Below are 23,735 nucleotides of genomic sequence, written 5' to 3' on the forward strand. Positions count from 1 at the left end.
CACAGTAAGACGGAGATCCAGAAAGTGTCGGCCCATCGATCCTCTCCTTTCTCTCTCTCTCTCCCTCCCGCACCGCGTGTCCTTGATCCTCTTACCCTAGGCTGCCTCTTATGGCTAAAAATCGTCGACGAACGCGCGCCGCGTCTCTGAAATACTCGTTTTCGTCCTAAAAGCTACTCTCGAACGTCCTCTAGCTATCCATCCCGAGATCCGTTTCACCGGATCGACGGCGAAAAGTCTCCCTCTCCTGCTCTCTCGATCCTCTATCCTCTAATCCACAAGATCGATCTCCCGTTCTCTCCGCGATCCTCGGCTAAGAATCCTCTATGTCCCTTAGAACCAAGCGTTCCTCCAACTGGCCTTCACTTCTTCTTGGCTTTGCCGTTCTTCTGGATCTTCGTGATCTTCAGCCTGCAATTCGATCCGCCCGTGTAGACAACTTCAGCTCTGCCGCCCTCCTCGGCGGCGGTTACCAGAGCCTTCACCGATTTCACGTGCACGTCCTTGGCGCTGATCTCCAACGAGGTGCCAGGGAATCGGTCCCTGACGCATTTTCCAACGCTCGAGGCTTGCGTCTCCGTCAGCTCGACGCCGTCCAGGCACAGCCAGGTGAGATACTGCAGGTGCGTCAACAAGGTCTGCACGAACACGTGCTCCATCTGCACCTTCTTCGCGCTGTCCGTCACGATCAGACCGTTCGCCTTCAGGAAGCTCAGGTTGCACAGCTTCAGGTACTTGGCGATCTGACGCATCGTTTTGTCGCTGTCCTCCAACGTCACCCGCCAGAAGTTGATCCTCAACGATTGCAGATTCCGAAAGTGCGACGACAAGCAGCTGAAGAACTGCTGCAGGATCTTGTCGTCGATGAACAACAGCGAACCGCTGCTACCGCCGATCGTGGATTTGTCCAACGAGAGGTCCAGCTCGCTCAACGCGGTGAAACCCGCCAGGAAAGGCAGAAGAAGCGGACCTCTCAGCGCCAGGCGATCGTTCACTGTCACCTGGAATCAGAAATAATGCTCTCAGCTTTGTCCCTCTGCAATTTTACCCTCCTTTTTTTCTCCCCAAACCTGCCCCCTCCCTCTCTCTCTCTCTCTCTCTCTCTCTCTCTCTCGGATACGGGTAACGAAGACAAATGGGAATTTCCCGGCGAATTCTGATCATCCGCCTGGGCTACAGTGAGGAATGGTGTACCGCGCTTCGGGATTGGATGGATTGGACTGTCAAGGTCAGAGGACCTTGCCCCGGCTCCCTTCTTCTTGCGGTCGCAAAAAGCGGATTTTTGTTACGTTTTCTACGAGGCGGATCGATAACTACAGGTCTCGCAAATTTACCATTCTCCAGATCGTATTACCCTTAATAAACCTTTAATATTTTTTCCCTTTAACAATTTTCCCAAAAATAATGAACTGTAGTTGTCCGGTCCATTTATACAGAAGTTATTATATTTATATCAGAAGTATATCATAAAATAACGCTGTCCATTTCTTCGTTGTCTCTTGCCAACACGGGAACCAGTTCCTCACGGATGCACAACCACGAGCCAGACCGCAAACAAATCATCCTCGGCCTCGAATTACGTATCATCCGGTTCGAGCGAGCTCGAATGTCTCGATCCCCGGGAACCCGATACATTCGATTCGAGATCTGTCTGACTAACATCCGCACACGCCTAACATTCCGTTTCTGGTACATGCGTAGGCACTTAGAGCCGCGGAGTCTCCGGGGAACATCGATGGTCAAAGCGTGTTGCGTTTAGCATTCGTTCCCCTTCATTTTCTAGGTCCTTAACCCTTCCGTTACCAGCGCCGACTATGGTCGGCATAGACGCGACGACCCGTATACACGAGCGCCGACTATAGTGGGATACATGCGGCGACCCGTGTATACGAGCGCCGACTATAGTTAGTATAGATGCGACGACCCGTCTATACGAGCGCCGACTATATTTAGTATAGATGCGACAACCCGTGTATACGAGCGCCGACTATATTTAGTATAGATGCGACGACCCGTGTATACGAACGCCGACTATATTTAGTATAGATGCGACAACCCGTGTATACGAGCGCCGACTATATTTAATATAGATGCGACAACCCGTGTATACGAGCGCCGACTATATTTAATATAGATGCGACGACCCGTGTATACGAGCGCTGACTATAGTTAGTATAGATGCGACAACCCGTGTATACGAGCGCCGACTACATTTAGTATAGATGCGACGCCCTGTCTCTACGAGCGCCATCGGCATAGACGCGCCGACTATATGTAGTCGGTAAAAAGATTCTACTGTACCTGTAGAGTATCTCCCGATTTCGTGTAACACTTAAGAAAGTGTACTTACAAGAGAATGCCAAGATGGCGTTGAAAGACGTAAGTGCAAACACCGAGGACTACCGGCGTGCAATGTGCACACTTTTCCGGCGTTGCGAACTGCCGTAACGAGAGGGTTAAGATGCACCTGTGCATCGGACTATCTCCGAGACGACGAGAATGGTCCTCAAAGTTGAAATTAAGAACATTTCAACGAAACAGCGTCAATTACAACTTTCCAGGTGGACATCGTAGGCGGCATTCATTAAAATCGAAGCAGTCGTTTAACGTCTTAACTCCTCTCGACGGTCGCCTCGGTGCAGATCATTCTGACGGGATTTGCAATCATCGTGAGGAACGCAGACAGTCGAGAAGAAAGCTTGTAATTAGAACAAGAAAGGCAGCCCTTCGCGTCCAGGGTTCCCCGAGTTATCCAGCGAAAGTCCTCTGGCAGAGTGACGGGGATTCGTCGATTATGGCCACCGATCTAATTCGTAATTACTAAACTCCGGGGGCGGAGAGTTGAATGAAGAGGATCCCTTTCAACGCGCGCGCGCGCGCGACGGACAGACGTTGCCAGTCGGAAAGAGGATTACTTACTTGAAAACCGGCCAGCCTGAGGAACACAATCGCGGGACAGGCGGGCGGTGGCGCAGCCCTGAGGAGCTCTGCTCCGGCGTCGTCCCGACGCCCTAATCGCGCCAAAGGACCCTCGTGCACCGCCAGATGCAGGCGAGCGTTGCACAGGCTCAGCTCGCGGACGCTGGTGTAGCGGAGAAGCTCGGAGAACACTGCTAGGCTGTCCGATTCCTGACGAAAAACAGAATTTTTCATTATAGCTACCTATTAAAAAAGAAAATCTTCAGAACGTCCTGGAAAAAACTGCAATTTTTTTTATCCTTCAGACTTAACGGTACTTTCTTAAATGCAACCCCCATGGTCTCAGAAATCGTAGTTTTGTCTTTGTAGTTTTCTGGTTTACAGCGAATGCTCTATACATGTCGGCAAGATCTGGATGATAAATGTCGCGGAATTATCCCCACCACCGCGGGGAATACCCCGTGGTGGGAGGTCAAGAAGCTGGAGTGACCTCCGTCGCCGAGGAGTGTAACAGATCCAGGGCACCACTACTAATCCAATAACAAAAATTCTTTATTTTTCATTATCTTTTTACGGGACTTTCGCCAACATATTCGCGGCTTTTTTCCGATTAAAATGACACCAAATATGATACAATATAAAGAATGGAGTGACTCCTGGACGATAAACGACATCAAGACCCGTGTTGCTGACATATATCGAGAATACACCGTAGTTAAACGTCTTTTGGGGCAATGCTGCTTCTTTAAGTGTCATCCCTAAGGTTCGAGGAGATAAGGGGGATGATTTTCTAGTTTCCCGATCCCAGTTTTGCAAGCGCCGATGCTTTTGTCGATGGCTCGCTGAAATTTTGCGAGCAAGGGAGAAAATGGCGGAGATTCGCGTTGAAAGCCGTCGACGAGGAAACGTCGTTAATAATTACGGAGGAACGTTCTGGAACGAAAGCCGATCCGCCAAATGCGCCCCGCTCCGCCCCGCCCCGCCCCGCTTGTCGCGGCACACAGAATAGTTAACTCTGCGGATTTGCACGGTCTGCAGCCACGCGACAAACAAGTGGCGCGTTGTAAATGCACGTCTGCGAGAAACTTGTTGCGTTTTTCCGGGCTCGCGAGCACCTTGACCGGTTTTATATTTTACAATTATTCAAACTATAAAAATTCATTTAGGGAAAATTATAGGATAACTTTCCTCGTCCAAGCGCGTTTATTATATTGAAGATTACGGACAATCTCGGTAAATTTAGCCATTTTTGTAAGGCAATATTTGCCAGATACTTTTAATGCTTGTTCAGTGTTAACACTAGATTTACGGGACCCGTCAAAATGACGGATTCTAATATTTTCAATATACGAATATAGAGATTGTCAAGATGCATGCATGAGGAATTATTTAACAAATTTGGATATACATTATTAAACAGTAGATTTACGGAGCACTAAAAAAACGACTATTTTACATTTCCTTATAAAAATAACGTGAATACATCTATCAAAATCTGTAGCCATTTTTTAAATGATACATACCTACAGAAATCAATTTGTCAAACAATTCCTCATGGATCCATGTTTGCAATCTCAATATTCGTGAATTAAAAATATTAGAATCCGTCATTTCGACGGGTCCCGTAAATCTAGTGTTAAAAAGATACCCACAAATTTTGATAGATACAATCATGTTATTTTTGCAAAGTAATGTAAAATAGTCATTTTTAGCGCTCCGTAAACCCAGCGTTAATGGAGGCCGACTGGCCCATGCACTTATGGCAGCGTGAATAAAGCGTCTTGGCCCGTTCGACGATTTCGCGCGACCGATTCCGCCGATGAAGCGGTGGGCGCGTTTAATCGCATCGGTAACGAGGGTAAACTGCACACGGGGGGGTTGGTGTACGCCGCTGTGTGCAAGGGGTGTGTGTGCGGGGTCTCGAAAAGCGCGTAATTCGCAGAATATCCCCGGATAAATTGTACAACCGTAAAATCCCGCCAGTGGCCCGGCGATATCACGCGCGGAAACAATGACCGGGAGGGGGGTGGACGGAGGCCGAGTCGGGCAGATTTAATTTAACGCGCGGGGGTGATTATAAACAATGCCAGCTCGTCCCGAGCCCTCTCTTTCGCTCGGGGCGCGACGTCCTCGCGTTATTGTTCGGGCTATCAGCAGCCGGGCCGATTTCCATTTAAAAGGAACACCGTGTGCCGCGCGCGCACACAACCCGCCGAGTCATCGGATTTATGCGATCGCTTCTGCTATTTTTCATGCGACACCGCTAACCCTCGCGTCGGGGTTTAACATGTTTTTCCACGCTTCTAAAAAATCCGCACCCCTAGCGGAACCGCTCGGTGAAAACCAATACGGCGGCGATCTGTCAGAAACTTTACACGCGTGGAACTCTGTTGATCCAGCGAACTCCGGCGATTAAAATTGACATTTTTCCGCTTCCTCGTTAAAATCTATACGATTTTACCAAAGAAAAAGTTGAAAACTTCTGGTCCCCGGAAGCGAAGTTCAACCAAAAAGTGGTTAAACTCCTTCAAAATGATCGTCCAGAAGTTTCTCCGGCTGAATGAAAAGTAAACAAGCTATCCAGTGGGCTCGAATGGATCCGAGATTCCCGAAGAGTCGTGGAAAAAGACCGCCGCATAGATCATCCCCTAAACGGGTCTCTCGATCGCGCGGCGATAGGGCGCGTCGTTTGCTAAATTTAATTAAAGCGATCGGCGTCGAGTGCTCTGGTTGGCTGGCATGAAAAAAGGGACGACTTCGAACGTTCCCCATCCCTCTGGGTGAACCCTATGGGCAACCCTCTGGGTGAACCCTCTGGGCGAGCCCTCTGAGCGAGCCCTCGGATCTGATTTATTTAAAAGCGAAGCGCGGCGAGCACGGATCCACGCCGCGGAATAAAGCACAATATACCGAACGAGCACGGACGAGCGGAGATGCCCGGGCAAACAAGATATATGTCCGCGACACGGCCAAATGGATTCTCCATTATTAAAAATGCTCCCGTGAGCACTCTCGGCCGTGTGATCCAATTTACTTAAATCTCCGGGGCGAGGCAACGGCGAGGCACCGGCGAGGCACGGGCGAGGCGTGCTCTCCTCTGTCGCATTGTGTCCCCGAAACCAGTTTTCCAACGCGGGAAAATAGAATACAGGAGAAATGGCGCATTAAACGGACGTATCGATCATCGCCGAGGAGTTTAACGACCCGACCATTTACCCGGAGAACGCTTCTTCGAGTGGAGCCACCCTTATTTATCGTACCCGGGATCCGCGGCATGCAAAACGACGGTCCCGATGATTTATAAACTACGCTTCATCCGTCATTAGCTCGTCTCGGAAAGTTCTTATCCCGTTCGAACTAATGGATCGACGCCGCGAACACGTCCCTGGGATACTTAATTGTTTTTCTGTTGCAGAGTCTGGCCGGTGTTCTTTGTCTCGCGTCGCCGAGGCAAGGAGGAATGCGAAACGGTGGGAACGCTGGAAGAATTTGGAACTGTTGTTACTTGATTGTTGGACTGCGGAACTTTGTGCAAAGTAATAGTTGTCCGTGTCAATCGTAGGAAACAGAACTTAAGTGACAATGAATTTCCTCTTTTCATAATGTTAACCAGTCGACAACAATACGTCGTTCGACTTTTCTAACGTCTTTTCGTGACCTCATCTTTTTCTTTTGATTAAACGGTTAAGGGGGGCTGATATTTTTTGGGGTAGCTTTTTGAACTTCATCTTTCAGCGTCGTAAGAAAAAATCAGAATTACTACTTTCATCTCCAACAACACCTTGCATTTCTATTTTTTAGCTAACGAATGACGATAGTGACCAACAAAGTTGAGCGTATGCATCCGATGATAATGACCAGGAAAATTGAGCGTACACGATACGCTAATGATGCAAATGGGTTAACAACGGCTACCTTGTTTCTCACGATCTCGAGAGTCTTTCTTCTTCCCCGCCGGATTCATAGCAATTTATTACCGTCCCGAGAAGATGGCCTCAATAATCAGATTCGAAACGGATACGTACGCCGTGGAAAGGAATAACTTAAAGGAAACTGGGGCACGGAGTGATTCCGTCGAACGGAGAGGTATTTATAAGAGATTCCTCTCGAAATTTATGCCCGGGGTACTAGTGCGGAGGAGAGGAGGGGAGTGGAGGGGAGGTCAGGAATTTCAGGGGATCGCAAACTGTGTTCGAGAGACCCCCTCTCTCACCTATTCCGGCCAATCAAGAAACAATTTATTGAAATTCCTCGGTCGGGAGGCAGCCCGCTATAAAATACTTTTCTTAGCGGGGCCACTAGCTCTTTCTTCCGTCCCTTTGGAAACACCGTACCCGGCGATATTGCCCGGCGATAAATTACGTGGCACCCCATTCCCAAGCGAGAACGAAGTATCTGCATCCCCCATACGCGATCCTGACCACCGCGCCCTCCTGTACGCGGAGATCCTTGAATATTTCCATGAGAATGCGCGCGACTACTGACGTAGACGACACCGCGGCCAGGATCCTCTCTTACTCGGTAGCATTATGCAAATCGATTCCCCCGCGTGCGTTTACTCCGCCGCGGGATTCTCAATGGGGGAAAATATCTCTGACGGAAATCGGTACTGAAAACTATCCATTTTTGTTTATGTCGCCGCGCTTTACGGAGTTCCCGACGCGATCAGCTCTTCGGGGAGATGGCTCGTTGTTCTACGAGCTACTGCAGCACGTCGCGATTAGTGTGACTGTCTTCTGCACCAGGGCTGGACACGTTCCCCCTCCACTGGGCGCCGTTACCATGCAGACACGAGGCACAAGACACTATTGGTGGGGGAAGCAAGGGAGCTTGGTGGGAGAAGCAAGACACTATTGGTAGGAGAAGCAAGACACTATTGGTGGGGGAAGCAAGGGAGCTTGGTGGGAGAAGCAAGCAAGGGAGCTTGGTGGGAGAAGCAAGCAAGGGAGCTTGGTGGGAGAAGCAAGCAAGGGACCCTGGTGGGAGAAGCAAGACACTATTGGTGGGGGAAGCAAGGGAGCTTGGTGGGGTAAGCAAGCAAGGCAGCTTGGTGGGAGAAGCAAGACACTTTTGGTGGAGGAAGCAAGGGAGCTTGGTGGGAGAAGCAAGCAAGGGAGCTTGGTGGGAGAAGCAAGCAAGGGAGCTTGGTGGTAGAAGCAAGCAAGGGAGCTTGGTGGGAGAAGCAAGCAAGGGAGCTTGGTGGTAGAAGCAAGCAAGGGAGCTTGGTGGGAGAAGCAAGACACTATTGGTGGGGGAAGCAAGGGAGCTTGGTGGGGTAAGCAAGCAAGGCAGCTTGGTGGGAGAAGCAAGACACTTTTGGTGGAGGAAGCAAGGGAGCTTGGTGGGAGAAGCAAGCAAGGGAGCTTGGTGGGAGAAGCAAGCAAGGGAGCTTGGTGGGAGAAGCAAGACACTTTTGGTGGAGGAAGCAAGGGAGCTTGGTGGGAGAAGCAAGCAAAGGAGTATGGTGGGAGAAGCAAGCAAGGGAGCTTGGTGGTAGAAGCAAGCAAGGGAGCTTGGTGGTAGAAGCAAGCAAGGGAGCTTGGTGGGAGCAGCAAGACACTATTGGTGGGGGAAGCAAGGGAGCTTGGTGGGAGAAGCAAAGGAGCTTGGTAGGAGAAACAAGAGAGCTTGGTGGGAGAAGCAAGACGCTATTGGTGGGAGAAACAAGGGAGCTTGGAGGGAGAAGCAAGACGCTATTGGCGGGAGAAGCAAGACGCTATTGGCGGGAGAAGCAAGACGCTATTGGCGGGAGAAGCAAGACGCTATTGGTGGGAGAAGCAAGACGCTATTGGTGGGAGAAGCAAGGGAGCTTGGTGGGGGAAGCGTACGGGGCCAACCCTGCCCAGCACTGTCCTATCAGAGATTAGAAATGTAAAAGAAAGTGGTCACACCCTTGAGCCAACTATTAAACCGACTGCAATCTATAACGCTTACTTAATTAATATTAATACCGCCACAAGACAGCTAACATTTCTCTTTTTCAAGATACACCGCGATATTCGGCCCAGTTTACAATCTGCAGAGTTGATAAAGCCAACATAAGACTGCAATGTTTATCTTTCACAAGATACACGACGAGATAGAATTTAATTTACAGTTAATCAATTAACACAGCAGCAAGACTGCGAATATATTTCACTTTTTCAAGATTCATACCGGTTCAATTCATAAGCTAATCTAAATGCAACCGCGTTTTTGCGCGCAAATTCAGTATATGCACGCGGCTGCTACACGACCGTTTGTTGTTATAATTAGTCCGGAAGTTTATGCAAATGTACGCTTTCACGGGCAAATTGGACGAAAATGAAATTAAGAGAAACTTTTCCTTCCCTCATAAATATTTTCAGCGAGCTGAGAATAGAACGGAGTTGAATGAGATTCAATTATATCTCGAGTTTTATTACCGTGCGCGCCACTTTTATAAGTATAATAAAGAGTAGTGTTGCCAATGAAATTGTTTATTTGTTCAAGGAACACGACCGGTTGTTCCGAAATGATAAAACGCTCGAAAAACTTTAAAGCCGTGCGAAGTTCATTGAATTCGGCTATAGTAATTACGAAGCTACACGCACACACGCAGCACGTGTACTAGAAACATTTTAATAATAAGAAATAATTGATACTTGAACTGTGAAAACTCTCGCTGCACGGAATATTAACAGTTTGTGAATTTAATTAAATGGAAGTTGACATTTAATTAAACGAAAGAACTCATCTGCAACTCGATTGAAATTTGCGTGAAGCGAAAATATTAAATTGATTAACAATTGATTTTTATATTGGAAACTGCGTGCTCGCGAATGTAAATTTGCTTTCCGATGAAATTGATGCACGAGTGGGGTTGCACATGTGCCAGCTTTTCTATGTTAAAAATTTTCATAACATTTGTTCACTATTTTATGGTAGAATTCTAAATAATTTTGATTAGTTGAAAGAAACATAAAATATTATACTATCGCTTCTAAATAAACAAGCACGTAGAAAATACACAGATAAATTAGCAAAGACATACACAATATATCAAATTAAGGTAAAAATAAGGTAAGAAGGGACAGAGATGTGAAAATATTTTTCAGAAGCTCTAAAAACGGGACGCTAAATATTACTTTGCTATTTTTGCTCGTCAGATAAATTTGCCATTCGAACCCATTTAGAATATTTTCGCAAAAATCTGAATTTAGGGGATGTCTCTCCGGGCAATCTCTCCAAGGTTAAAAGGAGCAGTTCGTCACCCATTGTGCCATTTGTCTGCAGACAGGTCCAGCTCCCACGCAGCCATTAGCAGCCTTTCGGCGCGCGGTGGATTTAAATAAATAGGTCGCATCGACGTCGCGACGCCCCCGCAACACGCTCTGAATAATGGATCAGGGGACCGCTTATAAATCCCACGGGAGGAAAAAGCGCGATGGACGTTCGCCACTCGAACACGGGATGAGCCGTGACCCATCTTAAGCCGCGGTTGCACGCGAAATTACAAAATTACGTAAACTAAAATTCCGTTAGAAAATTCATTACAAACAAAACAAATTTTATCATTTTCAATATTTGACGCCAGCGGAAAGAGCGATCAATGTTTTCACAATTATTCTACAATTCTTCAAATCACAAAAATCTCTGAAATGAGTGGACACGTATTTTCATTCACGAATCGTGCAAAATAAATATTGTAATTTTTTGCGCACTTTCAGAGATCGGTAGGTTTATTGTTGATGAATAGAAGATTAAGAAAAATTGGTACCTGTAGCGAGCGATCGAGACTTGTGTCGAGCACAACCGCACCCTTATCACCCCCAGCCGACCCGCCCCGACCCGTCTTCACCCTCCTCGACACTTTCATCATCGTGAAACAGCGTCGCGAGAGCGCCGTGAACGGGATACGAACTTTAAATCGAATCGAATGGAGACGGCAATTTGATGCTCGGTACAAAAGCTATCGGGGAAAATGGGGGAGCCTGTCGGAGGGTGGAAAATCGAACGAGGGGCGAGACCAGAGAGAAGCGGCCGATGATTCGAAACTTTATGAAACTCGAGCCCGATCGACTACTTACGCTTCCCCGGGTTTATACGAGTGTTTTACGAGCGTCGCGACGCGTATGCACGCTTGCCACGGATAATTTTGTGACCGGCGCTGCGGGCGACACCCTCGCGATTTTCCCCCTTATTTTATCGGGACCCCAGAAGCCCCCACTGTTCATCCCAGTGGCCGCATTTCGCGAGGAACAAAAGTTGGAACAACATACAGCCTCTGACCAAAAAATTAGGACCACAATTTTCAATTCCGTGGCTTTATAGTTTTTAGAAAAATTTTCTAGTCTTTATCTTAGTCTGGTGCGAAATTTCAGCCTAGAAATGATTTTTTCCCGTTTATGAGAAAGTTGTTCAGAATGACGTCCTACACGATATATGTCAAGGTCAAGGTCATCGGAGTCTATTGGAGTCATTGGAGTAACTGACGTTTCAACGACTATGATAAAATAGGGATTTCAATCCGTATTCCAGAATTTGTTTACACTCATTTAACAACCTACTAGGATTAGTTGTAAACGTTACGTAATTATTAGTTGTTCTATGTTTGACATGTACGTAGAAACATGATTGGGTGGCCGACTTTCGTGCAAAATAAAAATTGTATTAATCGCGACACGCGGGAGCTATCCATATACTAAACCGTATAAACGTTTATTGCATTAATTCATAATTTTAGCTGGTTAAAAATAATATAACAGCACTTTTAAATTCATGAGATGTCGTTAAACTAGTAAATGCATTTATGTGTGCACGTGTGTTTTTGGTCAGGGCCTGTAATATAAGGCAGCTATGCTCGAATCAGTAGTAGAGTCTGACTTCAATGCAGCGACAGTGGAATAGGTAGTCTATTGGTCAGACGGTCGAGATAATAGCGTTAGGAGCCATACCCTAGCCGTGTTATTTTCACTGGCCCCTCAAAAGGGGTAACCCGGTGGTAGTGGGGACAGTCCCGCGACGTTTATCGTCCAGGCCTTGGCGACATATATCGAGAAATCACTGCACCGAGGATTTTCTAGTAATCCAGGCCGTGAAAGCGAGTTGTACATTTATCGGAATCACTTTCTCCTTTCACTGACGGCGGAGGTTCGGCGAACGGACGTTATCCGTTTCCCGGGATAAAATCGGGGAATCCTCGTATGTTCGTGCGGCCATTACACGAACTCCGGAACGAAACTAATTAGCGAAACGTCTCGCAGCAGCAGCAGCAGCAACAGCCGCCGCCGGAATTATCGATGATAATTTCCTGTTGCAGCTCTCGCGATAGTTCGCGAACCAAAGCCCCCGGCCTTGTAAACAGGATCCCCCCCGGTGAGCAGATAACGGCGAAGAAACAATCTCCGTTTCCCGTCGGGACATAATGGTCGAAGGGAATCGAAGTTTTCGCCCCCGATCGGCCGGGAACGGGGCCGGGGGAAGCAAATCTAAAGTAGCTTCGGAATCTCGTCCGATAGTTTCGGAAACCGTTTCGCAAGCACTTCCCGTCGAGCGGAACTATATTTTTAAGCCGCCACGGATATCTGGGATCGAAACCTTTGCAAGTACTTAGCGCCTCCCCCCCCCGGAGCTTCTCAGTGTAATCGAACCCCCTTAAGTCGAGCCCTTTATGAGCTGCCGGAAACCGTAGTTTTCTGATCGTTGCAGAAGTTACAGCAGGGCTTCGGAGAAGTTCCGCCATTTCGCTACAGTGCTACGGGAAGCTTTGAAGTAAAATCCGCTCGTTCCTTCGTTTTTTAGAAACGATTTATAATATAATTCTGTTATACTTGAGCTACTAGACACCATGTTCCGTGTCTGACTCCATTTAACAGAGAGAGGGCTTTGCAAAATTACAATAACCGCAAAGAAATCATTTGATTAATTAGAATAATAGACAGTATGGTAGAACTTTACCTAAGGAAACCAGAAATTTTAAACTTTTTTAAGTGTAATCCTGTAGCTTTCAGAGGGAAAATGCCGAAAACGAAAACTTTAATCCTAGGAGATCACTAGCTCAGAAGTTATGCGTGTGTAAAGATGTTCTCAGCGTTTTGGACAGGCAAGGGCGCCGCCATGTTGGTACGTAGTGACCGTCGCGTGTCGCCAACGAGCGGAGCCGCTAGATGGCACCACATGTACGCGGTAATGACGATAAAACGTTTAATACCTCTTTTTAAATATCCATTACGATTTAAAAACAAGTATAATTCCCTACCCTATGCCTCACAGTCGTCTCGGGCACCTTTTTTGGGCACAATGCACTCGCGACGAGAACGTTGTGCGAGGAGTCGGTTGATTTTACGTGCGAGTATGTGTGGTACATAACACAAATAGGTCGTCTAGTTGTTCCTTCCATTGAACCTCTTAGCCTCTCTCCCCCCCCCCTCCTGCTCTATCTCAACGAAAAGCCATTGTTGGCGACGAGCCATTATCTCCGTCGAAGTACGAGTGCTTCGGTTTAGGGGAGAGGAAAGACACCCCGAAAATCCTACGGGGGATGAGACGGCGAACACGGCCACGGGATAATCGCAGCAGGTGCATCCCCCCCGTGGATTAGCTCTCTCCGGCACTGGGTAATTAATTATCGCCGATTTCACGGCGGCTACACTGGCACAGAAAATAGAGATAAAGGGGCGCTCATCCGGTGTGTGTGTACAGTTTAGGCTCTATCCCTGATTGGTTGCGGAACAAGGTCAGTGGGACTGCAGCTTCACAATGCATTTCAACACTACGTGCTCCATTCTAAAAAGAAACTGCACTTTTATGCATTCTAATCTGCACCTGGTTTGTCCTTCTGAACAACGAATTTTGTTTTCAATTTTTCTTTTCTCAACTGCTCTTTCTCGAGTGTTTTATTTTAATCGTACTTCAGAAGACAGTTTTTTTTTATTGGTACTGATTTCGAACATATTTTTATTTTTTAAATAATAGTAGTTTTAAATTCTTAAATTCCTACTATTTTAAACTACAGCTACTCATTTTTGCCATTAATGCACAAAATTCATTTACGTGGCAGTTACGTGAAAACAGATATTTTCTCTTAATACAGCGAATTCGATATATGTCATCGACACGAGGATTGTCAGTGACATGTATCGTCCAGGAGAGATAGGAACATGTATCGTCCAGCCTATGTTATTTTTACATTCCTCGGCGTCCGAGGCCCCTCACAGGGTACACCCCGCGGCAGTGGGGATAATCCCGCGACGTTTATCATGCAGGCCACGGCGACATATACAGAGAAATCTGTGTAATCTACTTAACGCAGACAATTTTCATTTTGCACAAGGATTCAAGGTGTTTTCAAATTCTTAAATTTCTACCATTTTAAAAACTATAGCTACTCATTTTTGCCATTAATGTACAAAATCCCTTTACGCGGGAATTACGTAAAAATAAACATTTTCTCTTAATACAGCGAATTCGATATATGTCATCGACACGGGGCTTGTCAGTGACATGTATCGTCCAGGAGAGATAGGAACATGTATCGTCGAACCTCTGTTATTTTTACATTCCGAGGCTCCTCGCGGGGTATACCCCGCGGCAGTGGGGATAATCCCGCGACGTTTATCATGCAGGCCTCGGCGACATATACAGAGAAATCTGTGTTAACTACTTAACGCAGACAATTTTCATTTTGCACAAGGATCCACTGTGTTTTCAAATTCTTAAATTTCTACCATTTTAAACTATAGCTACTCATTTTTGCCATTAATGTATAAAATCCCTTTACGTGGGAATTACGTAAAAATAAACATTTTCTCTTAATACAGCGAATTCGATATATGTCATCGACACGGGGCTTGTCAGTGACATGTATCGTTATTTTTACATTCCGAGGCTCCTCACGGGGTATACCCCGCGGCAGTGGGGATAATCCCGCGACGTTTATCATGCAGGCCTCGGCGACATATACAGAGAAATCTCTTGTAATCTACTTAACGCAATTTTCATTTTGCACAAGGATCCACTGTCTATTTCTGTCGGATTAAATGAGCGACAGTTTGCACGGTGATTTCCGCGAATCCGGTTTTCGCTGGAAAAACTTCCGTTTCCTTAACGATGGGCCGCGACGGGGAGGTAGCGTGTGTCGAAGGGATTAGCTCGTCGGCGAGCGATGATTTGCAAAGGAAAGAGGAGATTCGTATTCGCCGAGTAAACCGAGAAAGCTCCCGGTGAAGTCTCTGGAGGAAAAATAAAGGGAGGAGCTTCGAGCGAGAACCATGCTTCCCTCCTCGGTGGCCCGGCAATTCCGAGAGTGCAAGGCTCCGGTAATATCCTGCTGCACCTCGACGGCTGCCCTCTCCCGATGCACCATCCAGTTGCATAACGTTCCGACCGCGTCCGACTACCAACGGGAAAGAGAGAGAGAGAGAGAGAGAGAGAGAGAGAGAGAGAGAGAGAGAGAGAGAGAGAGAGAGAGAGAGAGAGAGAGAGAGAGAGAGAGAGAGAGAGAGAGAGAGAGAGAGAGAGAGAGAGAGAGAGAGAGAGAGAGAGAGAGAGGAGAGAGTGCAGAATTCCAACTAGCCGTCCCGATAACAACGTTTGAAAAGTTCACCGTGTCGAGGGTGTACCCCGTCGCGTCGTCGCGACGCTCGAATCTCCTTGAAATCTCGAGCGTTCAACCGGAAGCATGAACGCGGAGGAATCCCTTATCAGTCGCGGCCGCTCGCTATGTCATAGCCAGCTCAGACCGGTGCACAATAGACGCGTTCGAGTTCGGAGTCACTCGGATATTCCATTCTTCAATATTTATTTCCAACTTCGACTCCTCTGTTTTTGTTATAAACGTTCGCAGATTATCCGTCAGTGAGCTGTGGATGTGCAAAATGAAAATTGTCTGCGCCAATTGCAGCAGGAGTTATTTAGGAACTTTCTCCCTCGGTAATAATTTCAGCAAGCTGCCAGTACAGTGAAATACTCGATATATGTCAATGACACACGGGTCTTGTCAGTGACATGTATCGTACAGGAGACATACCCTAGCCGTGATATTTTTGCACGGTGTCCGAGCTTCGTGGTCCCTCACGGGGTATACCCCGCGTTAGTGGGGAAAAGTCTACGACCGTTTATCGTCCAGGCCTTGGCGACATATATCGAGAAATCACTGTATCGTCTCTCTAACCGATTAATGGTACGAAGAAAGAAGTTCTTTCGTAACGACCCGCCACTACTGCCCTGCTGCCACTACTGGGGATCATTCTGCGACGTTTATGGTCCAGGCCTTGGCGACATATAACGAGAAACCACTGTACTAACCGATTAATTGTACGAAAAAAGAAGTTCCTTCGTAACGACCCGCCACTACTGCCCTGCTGCCACTACTGGGGATCATTCTGCGACGTTTATGGTCCAGGCCTTGGCGACATATATAGAGAAATCACTGTACTAACCGATTAATTGTACGAAAAAAGAAGTTCCTTCGTAACGACCCGCCAACTACTGCCCTGCTGCCACTACTGGGGATCATTCTGCGACGTTTATGGTCCAGGCCTTGGCGACATATATAGAGAAACCACTGTACTAACCGATTAATTGTACGAAAAAAGAAGTTCCTTCGTAACGACCCGCCACTACTGCCCTGCTGCCACTACTGGGGATCATTCTGCGACGTTTATGGTCCAGGCCTTGGCGACATATATAGAGAAATCACTGTACTAACCGATTAATTGTACGAAAAAGAAGTTCCTTCGTAACGACCCGCCACTACTGCCCTGCTGCCACTACTGGGGATAATTCTACGACGTTTATGGTTCAGGCCTTGGCGACATATATCGAAAAATCACTGTATCGCCACTCTTCAATGCATCTATTCTTTCCGTTGCCTCAACACTGGGTTTACGAAACACGAAAAGTGGCCGGTTCGGATTGTTTTGTAAAAATGTCACGAAAATGTGAAAAGTCCATGCAAAATAGAAATTGTCTGGGAAAATTTTGTCGATTTTTGTCCATCGTCGACCGACGCGGTTTCACGCAGGACGCGTTTGGTCCGGAACGAGAAGACGGTTTTCTCCGGTTACACGGCTCGAGGTTTCGACGTTGTGATCCGCGAAAGAAACTGACGGGGCATGCCGGGTTTCAGCGGCAGTAACTCGGTGCCTCGTAAAAAGGATCGTTCGCGAAACTCTGCGGTTTCCGAGCGAGGATTCGCGCGGGCATCGGTTCTCGCAGCCGAATTTTAATGGCGGCGGAGGATCGCCCGGGCAAGATCCCGCCGCGCCGTTCTCACGGGCCGACGATCCCTACGGAAGATTTTTACCGCTCGTCAAGCTGTTTACCCGCGAAAGAGCCCGGCGGCTGGTCGAGCGTTTAACCGCGCCGATCCGGAAGGAAAAACCGGGGGGGAAGAAAAACGGCGCTCTCGGGCAAACACGCCGCGCGCACCGGTTTTCTCGCCTGTGTTTTCCCAGCCGAATTTCCCGCGATCCTGAGAATACCGACGATTTCCGCCGCCGCTGAGATTGCGGGGATCCAGCGAGCGATTACGCTCCGCTTTCACGAGCAGATTTACGAGCAGATCGGGGAAAGATCGTTTTGACACGTACCCGGTGACGTGCGCGCGAGAGAGATTCAGAATGTAACGCGTGCATCGGAAATCACGGAAAATCGACCACGTATACTGTTCTGAGAGCGTCTGTCAGCGAAAAAGCATACCTCTAACTTTGATTTTCGCAGAGAGTATGCGCGCATTTCTGGGTGGATGGCTACGCAGGATTGTTCACCAGATATCACTGGATAACGCTAGATTTACATGAATGAAGGATGACGCGCGCACTGTAGCCTGTGATTGTTTTCAATAAATATTATGCTAGGTCCAGCGAAGCTAAGCGCAAGATTACCAAAACTAAAGAAAAACGGAAACAGGAGACATTCTTTTTTCGTACCGCTAATCGGTTAGTACACAATGACTTGAATATATGTCGCCAAGGCCTCGATGATAAACGTCGCGGAGTTCTCCCCACCACGGAGCCCTCGGTCGACGAGGAGTGTAAACATAATTGTGGGTATGTCTCCTACACGATACACGTCGCTGGCGAGACCCCTGTTGTCGACATATATCGAGAAGTCACTGTATAGTCACTAGCGTTATTACAATATTGCAATATTAAATATATTAACACTAGGTTTATGGAACCCTTGGAGATGACGGATTCTACTATTTTTAATTTACGATTATTCAGATTGTAATGGAATTGATTTCTTTGGGTGTATATTATTTAAGAAACCACTAATAATTTGGATAGACGCGTTCTTGTTATATTCATAAAGTAGTGTACAATGGTCGCTTTCAGTACCCCGTGAACCTAGTGTTAATAACAAAAATGATCGATCTGAACGTTAAGTGGCCCACCCTGAAGAGCAAGGGTTGCAGACTGAGAAAGAATCGAGGCTGCAAAAACTAGGCAAGTTTGGATATTAACCCTTTGCACTCGGAGCCTGCCTTCACAATCTCCCCTTAGAGGGGATACCCGAGTGCAAAGGGTTAAAAATGGTCTAATTCCAACGTTAAAAAATCATCAATCTGATCAGACACATGTAGAACTTCTTGCAAAGTGTTCAATTAAATTGTTAGGGGTCGGAGAACAAGATCAGATGGTCTAAATTGTACGGTGAGTGGAACGATTGGCTCACCTCTATTCTGAAGGTCCATCCCTCGAGGCTGAGGAGTTTAAGGGTGGTGTTTCTGGCGAGGGCGTGACACAGCAGCCGAGAAGGATGATCGTCGAGGGCGAGTCGAGGGCTAGCTAGGTCCAGCAGCTGCAGACATGGCGCCTCTGTCAAGGCCAGTACCAGCGGCATCACGTCCGCAGGTCTGGACGCCCCAGCAGCCCTTAAAGCGTCCAAATTGCGCGCCCTTCTGACGGTCTCCCCTAAGCAGCCCGCATCCAGTCCGCCGAGCAAACACTTGGACACATTCAGGGACCTCAGCTTGCAGTTCGGCTCTCTGGAACACATAAGGCAAACCGGCGTCGATTGATTCGATTGTTAAGGGAGTTGAAACGTTAGGGGTTGAAACGAAACTCGGGGGTGTACTTCGACCGTTTGACGCACGGAAGAAGATCGAACGTCAGGGCTGTCTGTCTTCGATCCTTGCGCGCTGTTCCGTGGCTTGGCAATTTAATTGGCTCGTGCCCGAGGAGCGGGGGGAAACCAAATATTTCAGCTAATTGTAAGTCTTCGGATATTGTTCGACAAAATAGAACATTTGTCCTTTGAACGTTAAATTGGATCTCGATAAGTCTTCGATGCTCGTGCATTGTTCAGAAAAATTATATTTTAAGAAGTAACAACACCATTTCTTGTTTTACAATTATTGAAATTACAAAGTTGCTCCCGTGGGAAATGATTCAATAAATTGCTTCATTCGAGATCACGTATTGTCACAAAGATTGCACGAAATCTGAATAAGCTGTGACAGTTTAATCGCTTTTAATTGCTTGGTGGGTTCAGTGTTAAATTAGACTGCAGTGGAAATTCAGTTCTGAGGATAATTAAATTCTTAACCGAGTTCTTGCTTAATTAAAAGCAAACGTTTGCTTTTAGGCTTTGCTTGGAGAGTTGGGTCATCATTAGTACTGTGCGTGCCGCACAAGTTTCGCGAAAGGAATGATTGGAAGTCAGAGTGGAAGAGACACGCCCCTAGCTGCTCTATTGGCTGCAGCGGTTGCACATACTATGCAGCGTGTGACGTCAGAGCCTACGCATTGGCCTACTGGAGCGTCAACGGTGGGGATAGGGCGGAGCGAGCGAGTGTCCCTTTGACCTTGAAATATTGACAACAGAAGAACACGATTTTATTTCGACTTAAAGAAAACGAATAATATTCGTATAAAAGTCTAATTCCACGTTATTGGGGTAAATGTTATTTTATTCTTTGTGTTGGTTTTCCAGTAAAATAGGCGTTGTATTAATGTAACTGGAAATTTGTTTCGCAGAAACTCGTATAACAGACTTTTACGGAAAAAGAGTCCTTTGAAATAGTTATCGATAATCGAAGCTACTTCGACGTCCGCGAGCATGGTAAATTGCTGGCGGAAAATTTTACCAATAAGTTCCCATTGCGTAACGAACGACTTCCTCGCAATAAAACCAGGTCCCCAAGGCGGATTTCCAATCTGCCTCCAATTCCTTATGGATTCTACGACGACGACATGTTTTCTAATAATACTGCAAACGCGGCCATTTCGTATTCAAAAAGCGTATTGCTGTGGTCCTCCTTTTTCGCGAGAAACACAGTCAGGATTTTATTTGATCGCTGGACTGCGGATCTCTATGCAAAATTTTCCTCGTTAATTGCAAGAACGTACAACGACATAACAATTTCTTTCTTTCTTGAATATTTTTGGTAAGTTGAAAATAAATATATTGACGTTTCTCAATTCTTTAAAATCTGTTCACTCTTCCAAATTGCACGTACTCATTTTTGACATAAACACGGTGATAAAATTTCTCAATGTTCATCGAAGATTGCATTTTATTTAACTCGAGACACTTGTGCATAAAATCCGCAGTCTAATTGTTCAATGTCTTAACGAAAAACTCAGGCAAGTCTATTTGTTTAGTGAAATTGTACTTCTCCAAGTTTTCCTTCATTCAAGAATTATTGCACTGAGGTCTCCAATTATTGCACGGATGCGTAATGAAGGAACACGAAGCGCGACAAATAAAGATCCGCGTTCATAATAATCATATTTTTACTGTCCCAGCAATATTTCATTAAAACCTTCAGAGAGACAGGAAGAGGGGCCAACGCGGGGGGACAGAAGGGATTTAATCAAAGCAACTGACAACGTACTAATTACACGCGATCGATGGGGGGGGGGCTTTATTAATCGAGCAGCTAGACTCTTAATTATGCATCGTTCTCGCCAGATTCGTCTGGAGGAAAGGAAAAGTCGTCGGAAATAAACGTGACTGCAATTCGAGAGAAAATACACATCGTGTACCATTTACTGCGCGTCCTCGTTATTTCGTTCCAAATGTTCAATTCCTTCTAAAAAAAAAAAAAGAAAAAAAAATGCCTCGAATCTGTTCACTTAATATTTCGCAAATGCACGAACGTGTGATGGATGCATAAAGCTCGAAGAAAGTATCAAGACATTACTCAGCGAGTTCGCCAACCGCAATAAAGCGGACGCGTGAGAACGTCACGAAACTAAAAATGTCACGCCGTAGAATATTGCCTTCCTTTATGAAACTTTTTATTTCACCACGAAAGAAAAACCTTCAGAGACGCCGCGGTCAGATCAGAATTAGTCGCAAAAACAAAAACGTCGCTAAACTATTTATCTAAATATCGAAGACCTCAAAAAATGACAGGCTACCGTCAGAAATAAGAGAGCGTGGATCAGTAAACGGATTTCTACTAAAAATAAAAATTGTTTGCAGCTTCAAGGAGCTGGAAATAATGTATGATTTGTTTACTGTTGCACAATGTTGTAACAGTGTTTTTAAGTTCCTTGAGCGAGCTTACTGTTTTGTACTTGATCTACTAATTTGTTCACGAACGAATAAAATCTGCGATCTAATGGTTTCTAATGACGGGGCGTGGCTTCGTGCCCGGTGGGCGTGGCTCCGTGCCCGGCGGGGCGTGGCTTCGTGCCCGGCGGGGCGTGGCTTCGTGCTCCCCTCTCAATGAAGGAGAGAATAACCGTTTGTTTGGATTGTATTTGGAGGAAATTTTAATTTTGCACAAAGATCCGCAGTTTAGTGGTCGCAGTAGTAACAGTAGGATCCTCGGACCAATACAGAAACAGGCTATACTCGAGCAATCGGAAGCCCCCTAACGGTCTGGACGGTGTACCCGCAATAAAGCGGATGCGGATGGCACTGAAACCGAGAGGACGCGCGGGAAGGTCACGTAACGGGCGGGTACCGGTTACAGGGTGCAGAGGGTGCAGGGTACGCGTACCTGCGTTTAATAGGAACGATTCAAGAAGGTCGATTGTCGGGATCGCGTCTGGATTTAATGGTATATACCAGTTCGGACGATATTTACTCGGCTATTAGGGCGGTCGGACGGGGGTGCGGCTAATGGCGCGCCTTTAATGGTATCCAGCACGGGTAAATCCGCTCGAGTACCCTCGACGTGTCTATCCGAGCAAAAATACACCCGTGGCCGCTCGTGCTTTGAATCCGCGGCGAAAATAAACATTTTATTCGGTCCGCGCCCGCCCGCCAGCGGATAAGCCGACGCCGGGGTCAATAAAACTGATACCCTAAATCAAACCTCGTATCGCACCCTCTTCTCTCTCTCTCTCCCCCCCTTCCTCTCTGTATCTCTGTTTCTCTTTATTTCTCATCAATGTAAAATCAGAAATTTCCCGAGTTTTTTAAAATTCGATCTGCCTCGTCAAAAATTTGGAAAAAATTCACAGTTGTGTGCGCTGTAGGGTAGAACGTTCATGAATTTTTTCGTAATTTTTCATCACGCAACATAGAAGAATTACAGCATAATTCGTTAAACCGTGCTCACCCTTGGGGGTGTGTCGTTTTCAAACTTGCCTCGCAGGATTTTCTTTGGGGGGTCCTATCTGATTTTGGGGCACGTATGAACGTTACATCGAACTATAATTTTTAGACTGCAGACTTTACGTAACGGGTGGTCACAATTGAAAATAGTGAAAAGTTTAATGGAGGTAGAAACGCCAACGTGTTATTTTCAACTTGCTAGAATTATTAAAGAAGGAGCGAAGTTTTTCGTTGGCTCGGGTGGTCCCGTGCAATCGATGCACAAACTTTTCGCGTAAAAGTCCACAGTCTCGTGATAATCATTTTGGCCAGCTTCAAAGGCGACATTCGTCCGCAACGGAACGGATTAACTCTTTGTCTCTCTGTCTCTCTCTCTCTTTCCAGTTCGTTGCTCTGCTTTTCCACTCTCTCTCTCTCCCTCTCTCTCTCTCTCTCTCTCTCTGTCTCTCTCTGATTTTCCCTCTTGCTAGTTCTCTTCCAGCTCCGCGCGTTCTTCGATTCTAACCATTCGACAGGGGAAACGTTCTCCTACGGTTTGCCTCCGCAGGAAATAAACGGCCGCGGGAAAAGCAATGGATCACGGGCCGACGCGTTTTAGATACCGCGTTTCGCAGTCCCAATGGCGAATTGATTTCCCCTTCGAAGAATGGAACGCTCGGAACACAGCGCCGCGCGCCACGGAAATTGTAGATTTCGAAGGGGCTCTACCCTTCCAGCAGAAATTTATCGAATTATCGGATTTATTGCGATTCCGCCGTACAATCAACCATATCCGCGTTCTACGCGTTTGCATATTCTTCCTGCTCGCTTTTTTTTTTTGGCCGGTGTTCGTATTCGCTGTTTGCCACCGTTTCGTTCATTTTTATATCGATGTCCGCCCAATTTGGTAATTTTTCCACATTTTTACTAAACACATGTTGGAACCCCCGACGGGCTTGGACGATCTGTTGCAGTGAAAATACAACAAAGCATAAACGTGTAACAAAAATGTACTTTACAAATCTGCATCAGGCAGAAATGCGTAAAGAACCTGATCGTTAGATAAAATCGTTCCATAAAGAGTCCAATCGTAATAAACTTGCGCGAGAGGAACCGAAAGGAATCGTTCCATCGAAAAATGGTTAAACACGCGTTACGACGAGCATTATTACGAAACGTCCGTGCGATTTCCCAGCGAAAATCTCATTTTGATATCTCCCGGCAGGAGCGTTATACGGTTACACCGAAACGTCAGAAAATTCATCGATCCTGCGAGGCAGCCTCGAGGCTAAAAGATGAGAAAATAATGGCGGCCGCCTAGTCGCGTACCGTGCTACGCTCCACCTGGGACGTCGAGG

General features: G+C 46.7%; 1 protein-coding gene across 2 annotated transcripts in view; it reads right to left on the reverse strand.

The window, feature by feature from the left end:
• Positions 1-51: 51 nt before the first annotated feature.
• Positions 52-23,735, reverse strand: part of LOC143361451 (uncharacterized) — a 305,416-nt gene continuing 281,732 nt past the window's right edge. For both annotated transcript variants that reach the window (XM_076800839.1, XM_076800838.1), the window contains exons 9-11: positions 18,559-18,871; positions 2,920-3,129; positions 52-1,001 (exon numbers count right to left, since the gene is read on the reverse strand). In XM_076800839.1, the coding sequence (XP_076656954.1) occupies positions 363-1,001; positions 2,920-3,129; positions 18,559-18,871 (1,162 nt within the window). In that variant the 3' untranslated portion in view covers positions 52-362. The remainder of the gene's footprint in view (positions 1,002-2,919; positions 3,130-18,558; positions 18,872-23,735) is intronic.

Source organism: Halictus rubicundus, chromosome 15 (assembly GCF_050948215.1).
Source record: "Halictus rubicundus isolate RS-2024b chromosome 15, iyHalRubi1_principal, whole genome shotgun sequence".
Classification (NCBI taxonomy): Eukaryota; Metazoa; Arthropoda; class Insecta; order Hymenoptera; family Halictidae; genus Halictus; species Halictus rubicundus.